The following is a 19,934-nucleotide window of genomic DNA, read 5'->3' as shown; positions in this document are numbered from 1 at the left end:
GGTGAATTGAATTTTGTTTGTTATTCCTTGAGTTTGCTAGATTCGCAATTTTAGTACTCATGAGCAACGTTTAAGGAGCTTGGTAGGAGTTTTCAGTTTGCAGTGTTTACATAGCGTTTTGCTGCCTGAGGCTTGCTCTGTGGCAAAGAACACTGTTTGTCTTGTTAGAGCTTCAGTTTTTTACCTTTGATTCTTGGTACACTAAGTTCAAAATATCTGAAGCAACTATATCAAAGAGCAACAACAGAAAAACCTTTAGGAAACGGTTTCTTAAGGTTTGATTAATGTATTGTTCTGGTGCCCATTTGGATAATGTCACTGTTCAGGTACCTCCAGGCTGGATAGTACCAATGGGTAGAATAGAGCTTGAAGCTAATCCTTGTGTTAAAGTGCCTACTATTCATCCATTTGAAGCAATCAGTGGAAATTGATCTGATCAGAGGCAACTAAATGGAAATTAAAAACTTGTTTCCACTTCTGTCTTCATAGCAGTTTCCTGACAGTAGCAAATTCCGGAAGCCATATGATTCCAGTAAAATCATAATATAAATATCTTCTCTGTTAGGAAGGAATTGTTCAGAAAATAAGGTAGGTGAGTAAACATTGTGATTACAATACCAGCTACAGTGTTGGTTTTGTCTGTAGTATTTCAACAGCATCCTTTTTTTTTTTTGTGCTAGAGCAATTGAGATAATCTGAAAATTGTTGTAGAGAAGGCATTTTGTTACCCAACAGTTTGTCATTTTACTGGAACTGAAACATGTATGTATACAAATACACATGCTACTTCCATTGTTTTCTTTATATAGTTAATTCAGCTGTCACACTATGAAGTGATCACAGAAAGCAAACATGTTAGGATTACCATTTCTCTCTTTATCAGCTGTAGTATTCTAATGCTGACTTTAGACAAATTCATGTTAGCTATTGTTAGTAATTTCACTCTTTCTGACTGGACAACCGTAGTATTTATGGAGCATCCTAACAATATTATGTTTAATATTTTTAGTAATGTTTTTTTAAAGACTTCTTGAGTTTATTTTTTTACAAATCTTTTTTGCCTCGGAGTCGCTGCTTAAATCTCTGAAGTAAATTAAGCATTTTATAGCCTCATTCATCAGTGCATAAGTGCAGTGTCATTAGCAGACTTTCCTAGAAGAGTCCTGCCTCCAGTGGAGCTACTTCATGCATTTATTATTTTTGGATTGAGCTGTCACAGTACACTGAGACCTGATTCTATAACCTGTGTAGCCATGTCCCTTTACCTATGGAAAGTGTTTCTGAAATAAATGAAGCTTCATGCAGGCTTAAGCTGCACCTTAGCATCTATTGACACTGCTTGTAAACCTTGATAGTAAATAGTGGAGTCACTAATCATCCCAAAAATCTGCGTTTTGTCCTCATTGACCTTGTGTAAAATTTACTGTGTGTTATATACTACCGAAGTAGATACAAGTGATAAAATAAGACATAATAGAATGACAGGAAGGTGATTATACTGTAAATATTTGTCCTCATTGCTGATTATGACTGGACACAAACTCAAGATCAAAACATATTTTTCTAATAATTTAAAACTGACTATAATGGCAGGCTAGACTTGTCAATCTGAATGTGCTATGGGCTTTTCTTCATTGTGTATTTTAAGTAACACTTTCATAGAAAAAAAAATAGTATACCTGCAAAAATAGTATACATGCAAACTAGGTAGAACAGAGATGATGGTGATTAGTCAACATTTCTCCTCCTGAAGCCTCTCTGCAAGTGGAATTTTCTTTTATTAGGTACACTGCTGTATTCAGAAACCAGTCCTAAGAACAGTATCTGTATGCTACAGGTGGATTGTGATAATGCAAGAATCCTGGTTTAGTTCCAGGGTCAAGGTATTGAAATCAGCCCAGGTTATGGTTTTATCTGACTTCAGTAAACACAACTGGTATGTGACCATAACTCAGATTTATGGATTGAAAAAGTCTTTTCTTTGAGATTAAGGACATGATAGAACAAGAGGAAGTGGCCTCAAGTTGCGCCAGAGGAGGTTCAGGCTGGATATTAGGAAAAATTTCTTTACTGAGAGAGTGGTCAAGTGTTGGAACAGGCTGCCCAGGGAGGTGGTGGAGTCACCGTCACTAGAGGTGTTAAAAAAAAAATAAATGTGGCACTTCGGGACATGGTTTAGTGGGCATGGTGGTGTTGGGTCAATGGTTGGACTTGATGATCTTAAAGATCTTTTCCAACCTTAATGATTCTGTGACACTGGCAATTGGACCAGATACAGATCTTTTAAAAAAAATTTCACTCCTGTCCACCTTTTCTGTGTAGACAACTAGAATAATAGTATAAAAAGGGGATATTTATAGTATTAGAATGTATGACTGTTTTATTCAGTTCGTATACACATTGTTTTTAGCTTCGCTCAGATATGAGTTTGAATGTGACTATGTAAGTAATCCAGGTAACAATGAAGAGAACGTATGTTGAGAAATGATTTGTCAGTTGCAAAGTGGTTGAAAAATCAGTTTGTTTAAAATGCTGACATTTCTCAATGAACCAAGGTCAGAGGGTATTTAATTTTTATACATCTCGATGGCAAAATGTCTGTTGGTCCAGAAAAGGTCTTGCTTAATAAACCTGCAAGGTTACTTCTTCTAGTGCGCTAAATTTGAGCTAAAACTGCCTTCAGTTACCACAGTCCCGTGATATTGCAATATCATCCTCCTTTCTAATGAAGAAAAAAAGTAATCTTTTATGTACTTTTTGATATTTTTAATATTCTTTTGGGGACATAGGTATCTAGACTTTGAAAGTGGTCACTGCAGCTGCCTGGGCAAATAAATTTGAGTAGTTCATGTTCCCCTGAGGAACAGATCTGCTCTGTGCCAGTGGGCAGCAGTTGCCTGTAACTCGATGGCAGTGTTAATAAAGGAATAGACAGTCTTTGCAGCCTTGCAGGTGTAAAAGCAGATGAAAAATTTCCTCTGAACCGAATGGATGAGAAAAAAACTAATAATAATGAGTTATGTAGCTCCTTTTAAAACAACTGTAACAACTGTTTGTAGTCACGATGTCATCTGAAGGGCTACCGGATGTCTTCTAAAACTTTTATCAGCAACTTCTGTAGGTTTTCCTGGTAAATAAATGATAGTATTAGTAGCAGAAAGATGAATTAGGACAGTTTCTTGAGGAAAAGAAAAAACATTAGGGAAGTAACTGGCTATCAATGATTATTTTTTTTTAAAAAAACAGCGTTCAACAAAACAGAGTGTAGTCTGACTGGAACGTGTTAGGCAATGTGAGCCACAAAGTCTGGGGACGTCCAGGTAAGCATTGGACCGGGAGGTGTTGTAACCTGGAGTATTATGCTAAGATAATCCATTATAAATTACTTCATGAAGGAATGAGCAATACCTGCTCTGAAAGAGCCTGTCAGCAAGGGAAAAAGGAGTCACTGGCATGGCATGGGAAATAATCAAACTGTTTAGCAATTTGGAAAAAATACCTATTTTAGGTTTATTAATGCAGCCAGAAGTTGAATAATCTCTGGCCAAACAGTAGCCATTATGGCTATTTATGCCTTGTAACAGCCTAATAGAAATGTTTGTGGCTTCCTAAAACCAGTTTTGATCAATTTTTAGCCTGTGCTTTGACCACTGTGGTCCGAACAAGCAATTTATGTGATAGGTATTACTTGGTACAGAGGCCATGACTTTTTCAGTAGCCTCTTCATTACCTTACTGAAACCTGAGATATGCTGGTATTTGGAGATTAGCTAGTGTAAGTAAAACATATTATTTGACCAAGATTTATAATTGTACTTTGGGCAGACATGCAGACATCTTAAGAATTTGACTCTGTTTAAAGTGTAGAGGCTGTTTGGAAATAAAGTTATTCGGTTATTCATCACTTTACAAAGGTCTCTTCATCAGTTATGCTCCTTGTGTAGCGAGACATGGAGAAAAATGCCATGGGTTTTTTTGTTTTTTTTGTTTTTTTTTTAAAATCGTTCCACCTCTGGCTGTCAAGCGTGGTGCAGAACTGAGGCAGCAGTGGTGAAATCTGCAACAGAAAATATCACTCTGTGGTGGTGTGTAGAGTTTTTGGCAGATAAAAGGAACTGAAGAAAATCCATCTGGATTATGCTAGTTCATAATAAAAAGGTGATAACAGTTGGTAGGAGGAAATGTGGAGGATTTAGCAAGGGCTGTAACTCAGCTGTCTCTGAAGTAGGTGAATTCAAACTTTTGAGTTCCCATTTAGAGACCAGAAATCCCTCTCTTCCTCTTCAGACTCTCAGACAAGTAGCATTGTTGATTTATATGTAGACTGTACTGTGTATTCATATCCTTAGTGTATTTAGGTTTAATGTTTGTAGTGTGGTACTACACCTGGTTTCTCCTCTGAAGCTAGTTTTGCAGAATCTTTCATTGAGGGAAGCCCAAGAGCAAAACAGCTTCTCTTGTCTTTTGGGTTGTGTGAAAGTATAATAGTGCATCTTAGTATCAAAAACATCTTTAATCCTAATCCCAAAGGAGCTGAGGATGGGACCTCTGCTAGAGGGTGAGACTGCATAAATTACGTTAAAAAGCAAAGCTGTGGAGCACCTTGGATAGCTTGAGTGGGAAGTTAGGTGCTCTTTTTTTTTCCCCCTTTTTAAATCCATGTGTAAAATCATAAGCATACTTTCCTTTTTCTTCTTCCTTCCTCAAAACCATTGAACAATCTGGTTGTTTTGATACTGACAATTTTCAACTGCTTTTTTAGAACCTCCATTTCGTTTATGGAAAAGTGAATTGTTAATAAAGATGCTTATAAGGCTTCAGCTGATTGGTTTCAGAAGCAATGAAGTCCTCTTTCCTTTTCTCTCTCTCCTCTGTCTTTATTTATCCAAGTTGTATCTGAAAAGCTTTTAAGATATTTGGTAGCCATCCTTTCTACATTTGTGGGAAGTAGTATATTCCCATACACACAAAAAAGTATTAATCTAAACCTTGAGTGCCTAGTAGATGAGAGTTTTCGGCAGCCTTTAGAACAGGAAGCTTTGAGTCACTGCCACGAATAACACCCTAGGTAAATCTTAAGTTGCTGTTTTGGAGATGATTAAACAGAAATGGGAAATGTGTAACTATGGTACATGTCTACATGGCTGCTTCTGTTGTAGCTGAATCCTTGGTTCCATGTGACAGGCACAAGATCAGTTTGGTTTAGGCAAGTTGGCTTTTAACAGTTGTGCTTTTCTAAGATAACTAAGAAAGAAATCGTTGATTTTTGTGGGACCGTATTGGACTAAGCATATTTCATCAGATAGGACAATCTGCTTGCACAAACATGATCAAAGAATCAGTCCTCTGTTTTCTTCATGTGATTTTTTGGTAAGCAGGGGGTGTGGGGTTTGTGTGTTGTTGGTTGCGTTTGGGCTTTGTTTTGGGGTTGGGGTTTTTTGTGGAATTTTTTTTTGTTTTTGTTTTTTCCTAAATTGTGAACTCTTGCTGTGTTCTTCTGGCAGCTATGGGAAAAACTTGATTTAAGCAGACTAAAGGGAACTGTTTCAATTCCTCAGGCTTTAAAACACCACTAAACAATAGTGGTATTAATTCTGAATATGCATGTTGCAAAACAATTTTTAAAAATAAAAATGTTGATTTAAAGCAAGGGCCAAGGTGCTCTGAGGCCATTGTCCTCACTCTACTGTGTTTGTTCAGTGGAAAGCTAAATTTTTGATAGTTGTAACCATCTAACACCTCAGATAGTATAATTGCACCAAAAACTGTGCCAGACTGGTTGTTTACAAAATGTTCTTTTGCCTTGAAAAGTGTCATTTTGGAAGATTTTAATGGTGTGTCTTTGATCCCATAAAAATGAGCAAGTGAAAGTTCACATCAAATCCTCCTCCACATCCCCCTTGTACCTAGCTGGTACTTGGAGAACTCTTTCTAAGACTAAGAACAATTAAGTATCAGGTTGGTGTATGTAGCACTGCTCAGTGAGGGAGAATATTTTTGGTGTATCATTTCAAAGTTTCCATAGCTTTTCTGCCTTATGCATTAACTTGTTCTGCTGTATTGGCTGTTGAGCTCTCTTTTAGCAACTTTAGTGTTAACATCTTTAAAGTCACTCATTAGGATGCAGACTTCAGTATTTACTTGTCATCTAAGACATGATGGCTTGGATGCCTGTCAGATATCTGGCATCCTTAGTGAGTATGTAGCAAGGCAGGCTGACAAGTCAGCCTTGGCAATGCTGCAAGCAGGCTTTTTTTATAATGTTACTATAGTAAGAAGGACCTTTGTCGTGGTATTTCCATGTCCTTCTTCCTAAAGACTTGGGGCTGACACACTAAAGCCTTTTAGGGGGAGAGGAAGACTCAGGTAACTTCACAATCAGTTGATTTGTTTCCGTGGCTCTCTTTCTGATGAACTTTGTTATATGTGTAACAGCCTCGTTAGTTTTAACAGTCTGCAACCATCCTTCACCCCATAGTTCTGTACTTGCAGAGACAAACTAGATTAATAAAGGCTAAGATATTGCATATTATTTTGAACTTCCAAAGCTGTCCTCCTCTCTTAAGAGGGCTACAGCAGGCATTTCTTCAGTTAACACAGCATGTACAATGTTCTGTATGGTCATGCCTTAAAAAACAAACTAGTTGTCCCCACAGAACGTCAGTGCGTACCGGATGTAATAGGATGTGGGCTGCACTGGTTCTAATAGCCAAGATTACAGCTTTCTCAGGGTAATGCTTTGCTTTGACTTGTATTTATGTGCTTTACCCATTGTATTCTTTTTCCACACTGTATATAGTACCAAGTAGTTTTTCCCATTTTGCTGTCCATTTGCCTCCCACAAAGTCAGTAGCGTGGAGCTGGGGAGAACTGTGTGTTTTCAAGCCTTGCTGTTGCAGCACAGCGTAATGACTGTGCAGAAGACCACACGTGAACATTTTCCACTGCAGTGCTAAGCTGTATTAGTAATGCTGAAAGGGGCTGTTAGTGGTCCCCTGGGCTGCATTTTGATTAACCACTTGACTACTACTTGAATTCTCCTAACACTGCATTGATTTCAGTACCGTTAATGGAACACAGCAGCACAGCTGGTGTGAGGATGGACTAGCAGTAGAAAAGTTAATTTTCTTTAAATCATACCAATGCTTTGCTACTGAAGTTTCTAAAATGTTAGTAGAAAGCATTTTGTGCTCTGCATTTAAAATCTTGAAACCTTTAGCTCATTTCATTGAATATGTTGATAGTGCTTTCAGCTCACACTGCAAATTCTCTCTTTAAAGAAATCTTACCAGCTGGAGATGAAAAATGTGAATAAATTGAGAATGTGTTAATTAGCGGGAGAGGGGAAAGGAGACCTTACACAAACTAAACCAGCCTTAACTACAGTGTTGTGTCTAACCGTAGATACCAGATTTCAGAACTGAAATAGAAACAAGAGAAGGGTTCTATGAATTAAAGTAAGAATTGTATTTTTATTTAATGATCAAAACCAGAAAGAGAACAAATAGACATAAAATTGGTGAATAGACTTGATCGGATATGATTACTCTGTCCTTTTAATACTAAGGAGGTTCCTGATTTTACAAGATCTGCTGATGTGAAATACTTTGAGTTGAGCTATTATCTGTGCTATATGTCATCAAAAGATATTCTGCTATGCTTTTTTGGACTAGTCTAAAAATCTGGGGTTTAGCCTTAAGGTTCCAAAGTATATAAACGTTTGTGTCATGTTAAATTCTTAAGATATTTCCATTCTCTGAAGAATGAAGAGTAGGTCCTTAGCAGACTAGATAGGCTGCTGGTGTCACAGTTTGCAATTTCAACAGTATTGTGGCTTTTTTGTTTGCTTTTTTTCATTTGTTGTTTTAAAACTTTTATGACAAATAGCATACCTATCAACAAACAATCACTACTGAGTAACTAATTATAACTGGTTTTCAGCTTACTGTCTTAGTGGATTATTTCTAGACTTCCTCACTGTCTGATGGAGAAAAATTGAAGCAGAATTTTTTAGCTTCTTACAAAGCACATTCTTTGAAGGATGGTGCAATACAGGAAAGGGACAAAATATGTATGTAGCACTCATTATTACTTATTTTTGTTAAAGAGTAACTAGGAAGCAAACAAAAAATCAATTCCTATCACAGATTGTGCTTTTAACCACATAATTCTCTCTTGGGTATTGTAGACCTTCATTAAATCTTTGGCCATGGCGTTTAATTGTAAAAGAGGATGAAGACCTGTACCTGTGAACGGGTGTTTAAAGAGGGCAGTGTCAAAGGCATGGGATTTCAGCCAGTATAGTTGCTCATATAGAGCAACAAGGGGGAAGTATCTTTTCCAGTACAAGGTTAGGTGGCTTAGCTTAAATCTGCCAAGTCATTCAGGCTAACGTGCCAGACTTTGCAATGGAATAACTGATGATTGTTCACAAGTTCAGTTTCACCTGCTGTGCACTAACGATCTCTGATGCAGAGCTGTGTATCTTTAAACAGCCAGAGACATTTGCAAAGTGAACATATGGCTCCTTTCTAAACATGGGGATGGAGGTTTGGTTAGTTATATATTGCATATCCCAGGACCTCACAAACAGAGCACTGTATTTAAAGAGTTTTTTAAAATCTAGAGTTGGTTTGTGTTTTATCAATATTTTCCATTTTTTCCAGGATAAATCTGTAACAACTGTGTGCTCTTAAGTTTATAATATGTACACGTTAATATTTTCAATTTGTCAATGCATTGACCTTTAATATAACATCATATGAGATAAATGTTTAATAATTATGTCTTTGCATAACAGCACTCAAGAAGAAATAAGCTGTGCATGACTTCAAAAACATTTAGGTGTCTGTAGAATAGAAATTAATGTCATGGCTCACACAAAGCTTAAGAGAAAAAAGTGTGTCTATTATCTACTGTTGCTTTGTACTGACATGACAGTGGCTGTATTTCTAACTTTTTTGGCTGTAAGTTCTAAGTTTTGGCTGCGAAAAGAGATCTCAGAACTTGCATTTCAAATTACATAAATCCTAATTAAGGATAAAAACCCTTGTGGTGTCTCAAATACTATTTTCCAACAAAAGTAACTTTAATGTCTGGCCTAATCATGTATTTTTCCCTTTCAGGAAGGAACTATCCGACATGAATTTGGTAACAGCATAATACTTCTATTCTGACCTTTTTAACAAGAATCTTCATAAGTTTGGGTTTGGGGTTTTTTTTGTCATCTCCAAACGATGAAGAAGCCCTAAACTCTTGACTTGTATTTTAGGACTTGCTTTTCATGGTTTGTAGATCAGCATCCCCAGGGTTCCACTTGCTTCATCTCCCCTATCTTTGTGATCCATTCAAAAGTGTAAATTGCTGGTATCTGGTTGGGGTTGGTCCCAACTGTCCATGGGACACACACGATTTGTTCGCCTCTGGATTCCTGTTTACAACCAGCTAGCTCCTAGTTAGTGTGGATGATCAAAGCCTGTGAAGGAAAAAGGGAGTGAGCGGATTTGGCAGTACGGGTTCACACTGAGCTGAAGACACGCTAGGGAATACTGTCCAGCCCTTGCTTCTTTTGCTGATTCAGCTGTGGAGCATGGTTTGATGAGGGCAAGCTGGACTGTTAATTTGTATCTATGTATTTAAAGAGGCTGGCCACAGCTTCCTTGACTTTGGATATTTTACAAGGATGTTTCCTATGTTTCTAACTATAGCTCAGAACAGCTAGTTTAGTAAGGATGGGGAAAGGAGCCTTTTTGTTGCCCACAGACTACTAGCTGTTACCAACAGGTTCCAGCACACCCTCCATGCATAGTTAGTATGGAGGAGCTGAGGAGCTGAAATTTAATTCTTCATACAGGTTCTGATCATTAAGGAAAAAAAAGTTGGAAAGGATGTTTCTCAACTCAGAACTTGCACTATGGCCAAGAAGAAAGGGTACTGCTTCAGTGCAAGTAGTAGTTGACTGAAACCATCAAAATTATTCACAAGTGAATTCAGACTTCTGCGTTTTTAATTCTCAGGCTTATGCATGGAAACCAGTATGTTCAGGACTTGCCCATTTCTGCAGGCAGTGTGTTGCTTTGGGCAACTTTTCTTGATGTAGATGTGTTTCCAGTCTGATTACATCAGCTAGCTTCCTGTTTGCAGGCATGAAGGAAAGATTGCTTGTCTAGGGAGTGCTCAGATGGAAGAGAGTTGCTTTTCTCTGTTGCTTCTCCTGTTTTTTCATGTTCATTTCCTCTTGGATGCACATATTGCTATATTTTGTTCTGCTTTAGATAATACTTTATGTAAATTGTTTCATGGGACAGTTTATATTTAAGAGTTACAGAATTCCCTTCACTATGGTATTACCTGATTAGTAGCTGTGAATGAAGCAAGTGGAAGTTGCTACAGCTGTTTGGGATAGATCCACGGTAAGGCTGAGTGGGAAGATGGAGTGGGAAGATGGTGGGCATGTGAAGCATCTTCAGAATCTGTAATGGTGGAAAAAAGGTGTTAACATTTTTGAGGAAGGTGAATCCTAGGAGCGTTTACTGCTGCTGGCCAGGAGGGGGAAAGATGTCAGGTACTCTTGGAAATGCTACTAGAGACATTAATATTTTACAAGCATTCCAACATGGTTAGAGGTGATAAAGGTGGGTGTTAGCGTTCTGCGTTCCCTATACATATATATTATCCTGGGGAGATCAGTATGCTGCTTGTATGTAAATCATGCCAGTGGAAGAGCAAGAGTAGGACTGCTCTGGAAAAGCCCTAGTGCAGCTGGCCACAGGGGAGACCAGAAGCCTGAGAAAATCTGTAGCTTGTGCTGACATAAATGTCTGGCTCTTGCTTTTTACTTCCTGGAATGGGCAGGAACAGAGAGAGCTGGGAGAGTTGGCTTTCTGCTTGGAAAGTATCTCTATGTATACTGCCACAGCTGATCTGAACTGTTGAAGTGTATGGCTGTGACTGTTGGAAGAAGGCAATTTTTATTCTTTCAAGTAGATCCTGCAAATGCAGGGATCCTGTAAAACCTTGTGAACAATGAACAGTAGCAAAGATCACTGCCCACCTACAAAAACACACTCGCATGCAGAAAATGTGTTTACACATGACAAAAGCAAACAGATATTCAGACTACAGTTGTGTCTCTACCAAACATGAGGCCATTGTATTTTGTGTTTTTTCTCCATCCTTCCTTTTTTTGGCAGGTCACAAGATATGCATTAAAATGCAATATGGTATAAGTGATAGACTTGGCACACTAGGTATTTATGCTGTAAAGTAAAGAATTATAGCTTGTGCTTATGTATTACCCTGTACTTAAAGGGACTTCAGAAAAAGAGGGTTTGCTTGATAACCCTCTGAAGTGGAAAGCAGTCATAGGATAGCACAGCTTTGAAATAGAAGACATTGTTTAATTAATTTTTTTTTATGTTAATGGACAAGTTCATGGATCCTTCCTGTTGGCAAGCTATACCTTCCAATCAACAGAAAGGGCAGAAGAGCAGCTTTTGAGTACTTGCCTACTTTTGACAGACAGGGAACTGAAGGAGTAACATCAGGTCTAAGGAGGAATGACCGTCTTGCAGAGAAGGATCATTTAGCCCAGAGCAAGCAGTGCAAAGGCTGTATGTTACGCTTTCTTGAGTGGCTTTGCTAGGCTGTGCCAGTGGCACCTCCTGCAGCTGCAGCCCCTGGGGGACTGTCATTTCCAGCTCTGCTTTGCTGCTTCTGTAGGGCCAATCAAAAAATTGTTTCTGGTTTCAGGTAATACTTTTGGGCAAGAACTGTTTTTAACTGATACCATATCAGTGATCCAATCAAGAGTCAAGTGAATGGTAGTGCTGGTATGGTGAGGGGTGGGTAGTGGCTGAGAAAGGATACCCCTTAAGAAAGCACTGTTGCAGAGGAAAAAGTGTGTGGAAATGCATACTGAATACCATTAATAATACCTTCTCTTTAAGGCTTTAGTAATTGTCTCCTACCTTTCTGAAAATTGCTAATTACAGTTGGTTGATTCTATATATAGTAGCTATGGGGGGAAGCAAAAAAACCTTTGAGCATGACAAGTGTAACTTGTCCAAATGCAACTGAAATTTATAGGAAGACTTGTTTGATTGAATAGAATTGCCCAGTCATTCAGAATTTTCAACCCTAAGTTCAGCATGATGCTGAAAGTTGAACTGCATCTCTGATATTCTATCATAGATTTAAGATGTCTTTTATGTTTTAGGAAGATCTGAATTTGACATGCCTTATGGAAAGCTCTGTACTTATTTTGTATCCAGGCTAATGAGTTTGTTTTAAAAAAAAGAAAAAGAAAAAAAAAGGCCACAGTTTAGCTTATAATACTCTTCAAATGGCATTATATTGATTACTGAAAATTGCCATAATTTTAACCATGCCTCTTTTCGATTTAAGGTAGGTTTGTTACTGTTTGATCGCAAGCACTGATTTCAGTGTGATTCAAGTGGAAAGTCTGATTCCTGAACCAGACTAAAAAGCCCCATTGTTATCTAGCTGTACTGACTGAATTTAGAACATACTTTTAAATTGTTAATATCTGCATGCATGCTCTGTATGTTCTTACTTGGAGCAGAAATCAGAGCTGTAGATGTTAGTGGTCTAGTCTGCAAGAATCTTATAAGGATAAGAAGATAAGGGAGAACATTTTCAAAGTGCTTATTGATTTAAAATTAAAAAGTCATCTTAAAAACTACTTTATCTCAGTGTTACTGTCATTGGCAGTACAGCTCAGTTTGTCAAATTACTGCTGCTGCAGAGACTGTCAAATAAGTGTCGTCTTCCTGGCGTGATTCTTTTTTCCCATCCGCTCCATTTTGCAATGCTTCACTCACATTTCAAGTTTTATCTTTAAAAGAAACTATTCGCAAAAAAATTGGAATATATTCAGATAAATCAGGAGGTATTTTTTGTATATAATACAATGTTCTAACTTATATCCACTGATCTTGTCCCTGCTGTATTCTAATGCTGCAGCCTTTTTTTCTCCGAGATCTCTAATTAGCATATTCTGGGTGAAGTTGTGCAGTATAACTGCTATAGCATAAAGTCTTCCTAGGTTGATGGATGGCTGGCTTTAATGATCTTGATTCTTGCCCGTGGGAAAAGCTAGAAATGATGCAGGTATAATTTAGATAACTCTGGGATGAACTACCTAAATTGAAACCTTATCCTCCACTGCCTTTGGCAAGAATCTCTCCACCACGTTAATCATTTTTCTTGCCTTAAAGGCCTGTGTTAGAGGGTTCTTCTAAGTTTTTAGAAGAAAGTCACATCCTGGAGTTGATGTGGTAATGTCCTTTAAAACTGCTTCTTTTTCCTTGGCTCATGGGCTAGAAGTGTTGCTCTGTATTACACTCTTTAATGTGTTGCAAAAACCTGGAATGATAAAATATTAAAATAAGCAAAAAAGACCATAGGAAATTTTTCTATGAGATGTGATGTAGTGCTACTCAGTTGTAAATTTAGATCATATTGCAACATTTATTAATTGGGTCATATATCTGATGCCAAGTTGCAGATCATGGGTATTTGATAAAGTGATAGCAGAACTTGAAAATCTAGTTTTTATGTTTAAGAGCAATATACATCTTACAAATGTTTGACAATTGGAAACAAATTGTTGCAGTTTTGTAGTTTTAAGCACACTTTGATTAGGCAGATATTTTGCTTTTTATTATTTTCAGTATGGATTAGCTTAATTTTTAAGTCTTCATAGACCAGTTTCTGTAATCCAGCACTTTTACTGCAAGTCAGAGTTGAAATCTATGCAACCATTTTCTTCTATAGTCAAAAAAGAGCACACTGAGTTTTAATGTTACAACAAATTTTACACAGTAGGTCTCTTCAGTCAGTCTGGATTGTGGATTCATGAGAACAAAAGGAAGGATTCATTAGGCTATCTGTCAGAACTGTAAAAAGAAATTCAGTTACGGTCTATGTTTCTCTTTAGATCTCATAAATGGAGCCCAAGAACAGTGTGAATTGCCTCCTATGGATGGTTTTCCTCACTGTGAAGGGAAAATAAAGGTAACTGAACTGTTTTTAATCTTATTATGTGTGTTCTGTTAAAAACTGTGCATATGTTGCAAGAGGTCACTACTCAGACCATGGCATAAAACAAGAACAACTGGGTCAAAAAAGAAAAGAGGATATTTAGGAGTGTCGGTCACTGCAGCACTGCTCACCTCAAGCCTTTAATGCTACTGCTGCAGAGAAATAAAGTGGCATCCTATTAAGACAGGCATAAAATGCTATATTTAATAAAATGCTTTATTATTTGAATGCTGTCTTGTTATTCAGAAACTTTCTTCTCCTTTTTGAAAAGCCCTGTTTTCTTCCCCATTATGAGTCATTTGGCATTCCCCTACCCCAGGACCGCGATTATGTCTGTACCTCATTCTAGTCCTGTCTCTGTTTCAGCAAGACATTTGTTGACACTTCTTTCCTCTCTTCGCCAACAACTCCGTCCAGTTCCTCCCTTCCCCTTTCCTGTTAAAAGCATTCTGCTGCTTCTGCTCACAAGCTAGGCACTGCACTAAGTGTGCAACCAGAACTCTGGGGTTCACAGTTGATTCTGTGTAAATCCTGTGTTTTACTAATAATGCAGTTGGAAAGGCCAAATATTGAAAGCCATCAGACTTCTGTTGGAAAGGAAAAAAACAAACAAACAAAAAGTTGCAGAGATGGATGGTTTTGGTTCCCCCCCCCCCCCCCCCCAAGATACATTTCAAATGTAAGGATACTGTTTTAGCAGTGGGGGACAAAAGTAAAATTGCTGGACATTTAAATATCATTATCAAGTATTATAATTTATTTCTGAAAGAGAAAACAAGTAACTACCAAAGTACATGTGAAATTATGTTGCCTTTTACTCTAAATAAGATTCTTTAGACAATAGTATTTAAAACAAACCCCACAACTGTGTTAAATCTCTGGTCTGTGTTTTGATTTGTTTTGACAAACTGGCTGCATAGTGGCTATGTAATACATTATTTGAATATTAAAGTATGAATTTAAATCAATTGTTTCTGAGGAAATGGCAGATTCTTGGCATAATCAGGCAGATTTCAATCTTGGTAGCTGAAATGATCTGTTAAATTCCAGAGCAAGTGTAACAAGGGGGGGCAATGCAGTCAACTCCAGCCACACCCATACGTCTGGATCCCGATTGTATTTTTCCTTTTGATATTGGTCTCTCCTTGCCTGGCTACCAGTTTGTATAAACTGTGCTCACATCTGGTGTGTAGTTACTTCCCCAATGTAGCTGAATGCAGAGATGCATTATGCTGCAAAATATCCATGAAATTACTTTTTTGTTATTTGTGATTTTATCTGGTTGGATATAGTTGCTTGCAGCTTTCCTCTGTTATTCCTGAGTTCAGTGTGAAACAGTATGGAGTTATTACGTAGTACTTAAACCTAACAGACTGTGTTTTTGTTCTGTTACAGTGGATGAAAGATATGTGGCGATCGGATCCCTGTTACGCAAGTTACGGTGTAGATGGGTCCACATGCTCCTTTTTTATTTACCTCAGTGAGGTCAGTAATCTTTTAATCTGCAGAAGGGGAGCATCATAGTGCCTCAGTATTTTTGGTAACTGTTGGCAAACCTTTCTCAAAAGAAATCATAACTTCAGAAAAATTCTGTTTTACTAGCTTTTTCTTCTTTATAGAATTATTATGAAGTGTGTTGCTATTATTCATAAGTCCTCCAGGTGTTTCTAGCCCAGAGAATTCTAATGTTTATAACTGAAATGATGTAAACAGCGACTGTCCAGGGCATCTACACTAGGTATCCTGTTTAACCGAAGTATGAATTCAGTCATGGATCCTTGCCTCTGAACACTTTTTCTGTTGCTTTCTATGTAGCTCCTGAGGTAGTAATAGGGAGGCTTTTGGGATGTAAAATTTGGAAAGTGGAGCTAGATGTTACATCCTCCTAAGAAACATGGCCACTTCCTTCTTGGATACAGTCATGAATTGCAGAGTCTGTTAACAGAAAACAAAAAAAACCCTGAAAGCCATGTTTTTGAATGTAGTTGCAGATATATTGCCACTTGACCTCTTCTTTCTTATTAGTAAAATTTTGATAACGTACAGCAACTGATCTTGGAAGTAGTATTGATACCTAGTGACTTACTGCTTGTAAAGAGTTGCGAGAGCCAATGTGGTTGCAGAATTGCAAACTTGTATTAATTGTGTAGTCTCTGCAGGATTTGAGGGGAGGGGCTGGGTATTTAAATTATATGTCTGAGATTAAAACAGTAAGTATTATGTAAGTAACTTGGTTGTAATGAAAACATTTTCTGTTAATTTACTCAGCTGACGATCATTGAACTTTTGGGGGCGTTGCTTGAAACAGCAGTAATAGTTAACAGTAATAGTTAAATACATATCCAAAACACGTATCTGAAGAAATAAAAGAGGCTGGATTGAATCATAAATTTGACTCATGCCATTGCTAGTACTAAGTGTTGATTTATTTATTGGCTATAAAGCTGGGGAAGGAAAAGAATACAGGATGACTATATTATTTATCCTGTTATTTATCATAGCAGATAGAGATGTGGTTTCATAATCATCTGAAGTTGATCTAAGTTTCTACTAAAAGGTTATGTTTTAGCATCAGCGGAATTACATTTGCGCAGTAGTATCCTGTCAGCCAGCAGGTGCTTTGTGTTTTTTAATGCTGATCTATCTTAAAAATGAAGATACATGTCAATTGAATGTGAGAATTTAATATTCTTAAATGACATTTATTATTTTGTATTTCTGTAAAAACACAGTATTTTCTGTGGCAATCTTTTCTGATCATCAGGTTTGAAAACTCAGTTGAGGCTGTTACTTTTTTCATAATTGGCCTTTCAGCTCATCCTCACAGTAAAATGCAAGCAGATTTACAGAGGCCAAATGGTTGTTTTTTCAAGGTTCTAGGGAATTTAATTTTTTCTTTAAGCAGCAATATTGAATTTGGGCTGCTTCTCATTTCATGATGGAACAACAGTACAATTAGTCTATGTGTATATTTGGTAACTTCAAACAAAGGTCTTGTGCTTTTTGTTTTTTTAAAGCATTTTCCCATGACAGAATGTAAAACTAATATTGGGTGAGCATGTTAGTAACCTTGAGTTTAAATTTGGCATTCTTAATCCTATGATTAATTCCATGATTAATGCCCAGCAACAGAGGTTGAAAGCTTAAATGTTTGCGAATGCATGCATGAAATGAAATTCTAATAACACTACAATGATGTAGATTTATGAGGTGTGTTGGCTGCTAAGGATAACTTGGAAATGCTGTTGCAAGAGTAATTTGTCAAAGTGGACAGTGATGAAGAGTTGACAGTTTATAGTATGGTTGCACAGCTGAATGATAAATGTGTCCACAGAGCTCTCAAGTCAAAACTGCTGATTTAAAGTATTAAAATGCATTAGGGTACTGGAAGGATATTACTGTCAAGATTTTTCTGTTTTACTTTAAGATTACAGTATAGGAGTAAGATGGTTGTGTACACATGCTCTGTTTGAAAAGGCAATATATGCATCAAATTATGCACAACCTCAGTTTGAAAAGACAGAATATGCATCAAATTGTGCATATGTCTACTTTTGCTATTAAAATGGCCTCTACAATCTAGTGTGACAAGCACCTGTGCTCTTTCATACTCTTTTGGGATCTACTTTTTTCTTCTGAAGCAGTTCAGTTAGGGTATTATGTTACACTCATCTAGCACTCTTTGTAATACAATTTTAAACTTGTAAACAAAGGAGCCCATAATATTACATTTCGGTGTGTAACATGGGGTCAGAACCACAGAGAGACAAAGTAACTTTCCCACAGTTTATGCAAAGGTTTAGAAACAAAGCTTGCAATAAACCCCAGTCTTTGGGTATCTGTCATGTGCCCTCATTGCACTGTCACCATGTGCGTCTGCAAATTAGAAACAACACAGTCAAAATCCAGGCTGTCCCAAGTCGTCTCTTCTGAACAGCCTGCACGAGTGCAAGTGTTAGCAGTTCTGCCTCCATTGGTTTGCTTTGGATGACGTTCCTGCGGGAACATAAGAACAGCTAGCTGAACAGCTCTTCTCCACTTTCCTTCTTGCGTATTGGCTCCTTGAGCAGAATGGGATGCAAGCATGACAGCAGAAGGAAAGCAAGAAGCAATCCAACACATTCAGGCTTGTGTTTTTTATTTAAAGTTGTGTCCTGTACAGACTTGCAGGTAAAGCTTCAAGGGCTTTGTCCTTCCATCTTGCTGTTTAGCTGCAGGCGCCGGATCACTCCTGGTGGATGATATGCAACTGTGCGGTCCTCGTAACACTAATTGTGCTGGAGCCTTTGAAAGACTGGAGGAGACACAAATGGCCTGAATAGCAAAACCAGACTTACAGTCTCCTGAATAACAGAGCAAGGCAGGGATTAGAAGTAGCAAAAATTGAAAAGCAAGTTAAGCCATCTCTAAGGTTTCTGGATAGTTGGGACTTGTTTCCTTTTAACCATGATACAAACTTCTTCATTGAGAAGAGTTATTTCCTTTTTAAACTTACCATTTAGTTATGAAAAAGCTAGTTATTTAACACTGTAATGTCACTGGCACAGTTATAATTTTCACGGATGGTATTGCCTCTGGGGAGAAATGTGAAAAAATGAATTTCTAGACAGTACAAAAATATATTTCACTGCAAAATGTCAGTTTGCAGCTGAAGAATGAAGCATTTAAAAATATCTTCTAGAAAATGAATTTTGCACACAGTTTCCCAGCTTAACAAAAAAAAAAAAAGTGGAGGGGTCTTATCGCTCCTTTTCTTCATCTAGATATGTGCTTTCTCTGAAAGAACTGCCTTCTGCAGAGGAGTGGGACTGCTGCTGTGCCTGCTGGTCAGTCGGTAGCTGTGATGCAAGTTACCACTGCCCAGGGGTCATTACATTAACACTTACCTGCTGGAGCTGGGCAGATCTCATCAAAATCTCAGGTTTGGATCTCCAGCTCACCTTTCAGGTGCAAGCGTAATGTTTGGTACCCATCTTGGAAGTGGATCCAACACTTTAAAGACTAAAACTGTTTCAAAGACCAGTCTTTGAGACTGTGGCCTGTTTGCTAGTATACCACTGGAGAGAATTCTTGTTTTCAGTTCTTCAGACTTGATGGAAACAGAATGCATGATTTGGTTGCAGTAGTATTTTTCTTTACGCTGTTACTTTTACTTTGAGAGATGGAGCAGAAAAATACAAACTGAAGGTGATTTTGAATGTGGGTTTGTTTCCAGAATACAAGCTGTAGTCTGAGGCACATTTTAGTGAAAACACCTGGGAATCGTAATTATGCAGGTTCCCCAAATCCTTGTGGTTTTCCTGGTTACTGCGGTTGGCTAGTGTCTGTGTGGAAGTCCCCCTTTCCACAACTTCCGCTGCATGTGTAAGCTAATTTCTGACATTGATGTGAGTTAATCATTTGCATTTCTTCATTGTAATTTAAAATCAAACCAACTTCTTTGAGTTCTAAACGATTACTCAGAAAATTGAGTAAGACAGTGTTGTTTTCTGAAATGTAAAGCAGCAAAAGCTTGAGCTTCTTTAGTCATTTTACATGTGTCCCTAAGAAATTGAAATGCCAATGATCGTCAGTACTTTGTCCCCAAATCATCCAGTAGCGTAGCAGCCTGGATTTGAGCGATTGGGGGTCAGTTGTCTTTTCTACCTTAGCCATTTGAAACTGGGATTAGTATTTTTCTGTCTTCTTGGAAAAGGCGTAGATAAGAGAGGAATCAAATCTAGTGCACATTACTGAAGTTAGATAAGAGACCATTTGTTGATTTGATGATCGTGTGTAAAATTCCATGTTGCAGCGTCACTGGGACTGCAGGTACCTAACACCCAATGTTTGGGATTGCCTTTGGAAACAACCAAATCCAACGTTACCTGT

The 19,934-nt window shown here is 37.7% G+C and overlaps 1 protein-coding gene across 1 annotated transcript in view; it reads left to right on the top strand.

Annotated features, from left to right (window-relative positions):
• Positions 1-19,934, top strand: part of MGAT5 (alpha-1,6-mannosylglycoprotein 6-beta-N-acetylglucosaminyltransferase) — a 77,540-nt gene that overhangs the window by 5,990 nt on the left and 51,616 nt on the right. The window contains exons 3-4 of the mRNA XM_009821602.2: positions 13,960-14,036; positions 15,459-15,548. Of these exons, the coding sequence (XP_009819904.2) occupies positions 13,960-14,036; positions 15,459-15,548 (167 nt within the window). The remainder of the gene's footprint in view (positions 1-13,959; positions 14,037-15,458; positions 15,549-19,934) is intronic.

The sequence above is a fragment of the Gavia stellata genome, chromosome 8 (assembly GCF_030936135.1).
Source record: "Gavia stellata isolate bGavSte3 chromosome 8, bGavSte3.hap2, whole genome shotgun sequence".
Lineage (NCBI taxonomy): Eukaryota > Metazoa > Chordata > Aves > Gaviiformes > Gaviidae > Gavia > Gavia stellata.
Note: the sequence above shows the minus strand (reverse complement) of the source record. Positions and strands in the feature narration are given on the sequence as shown.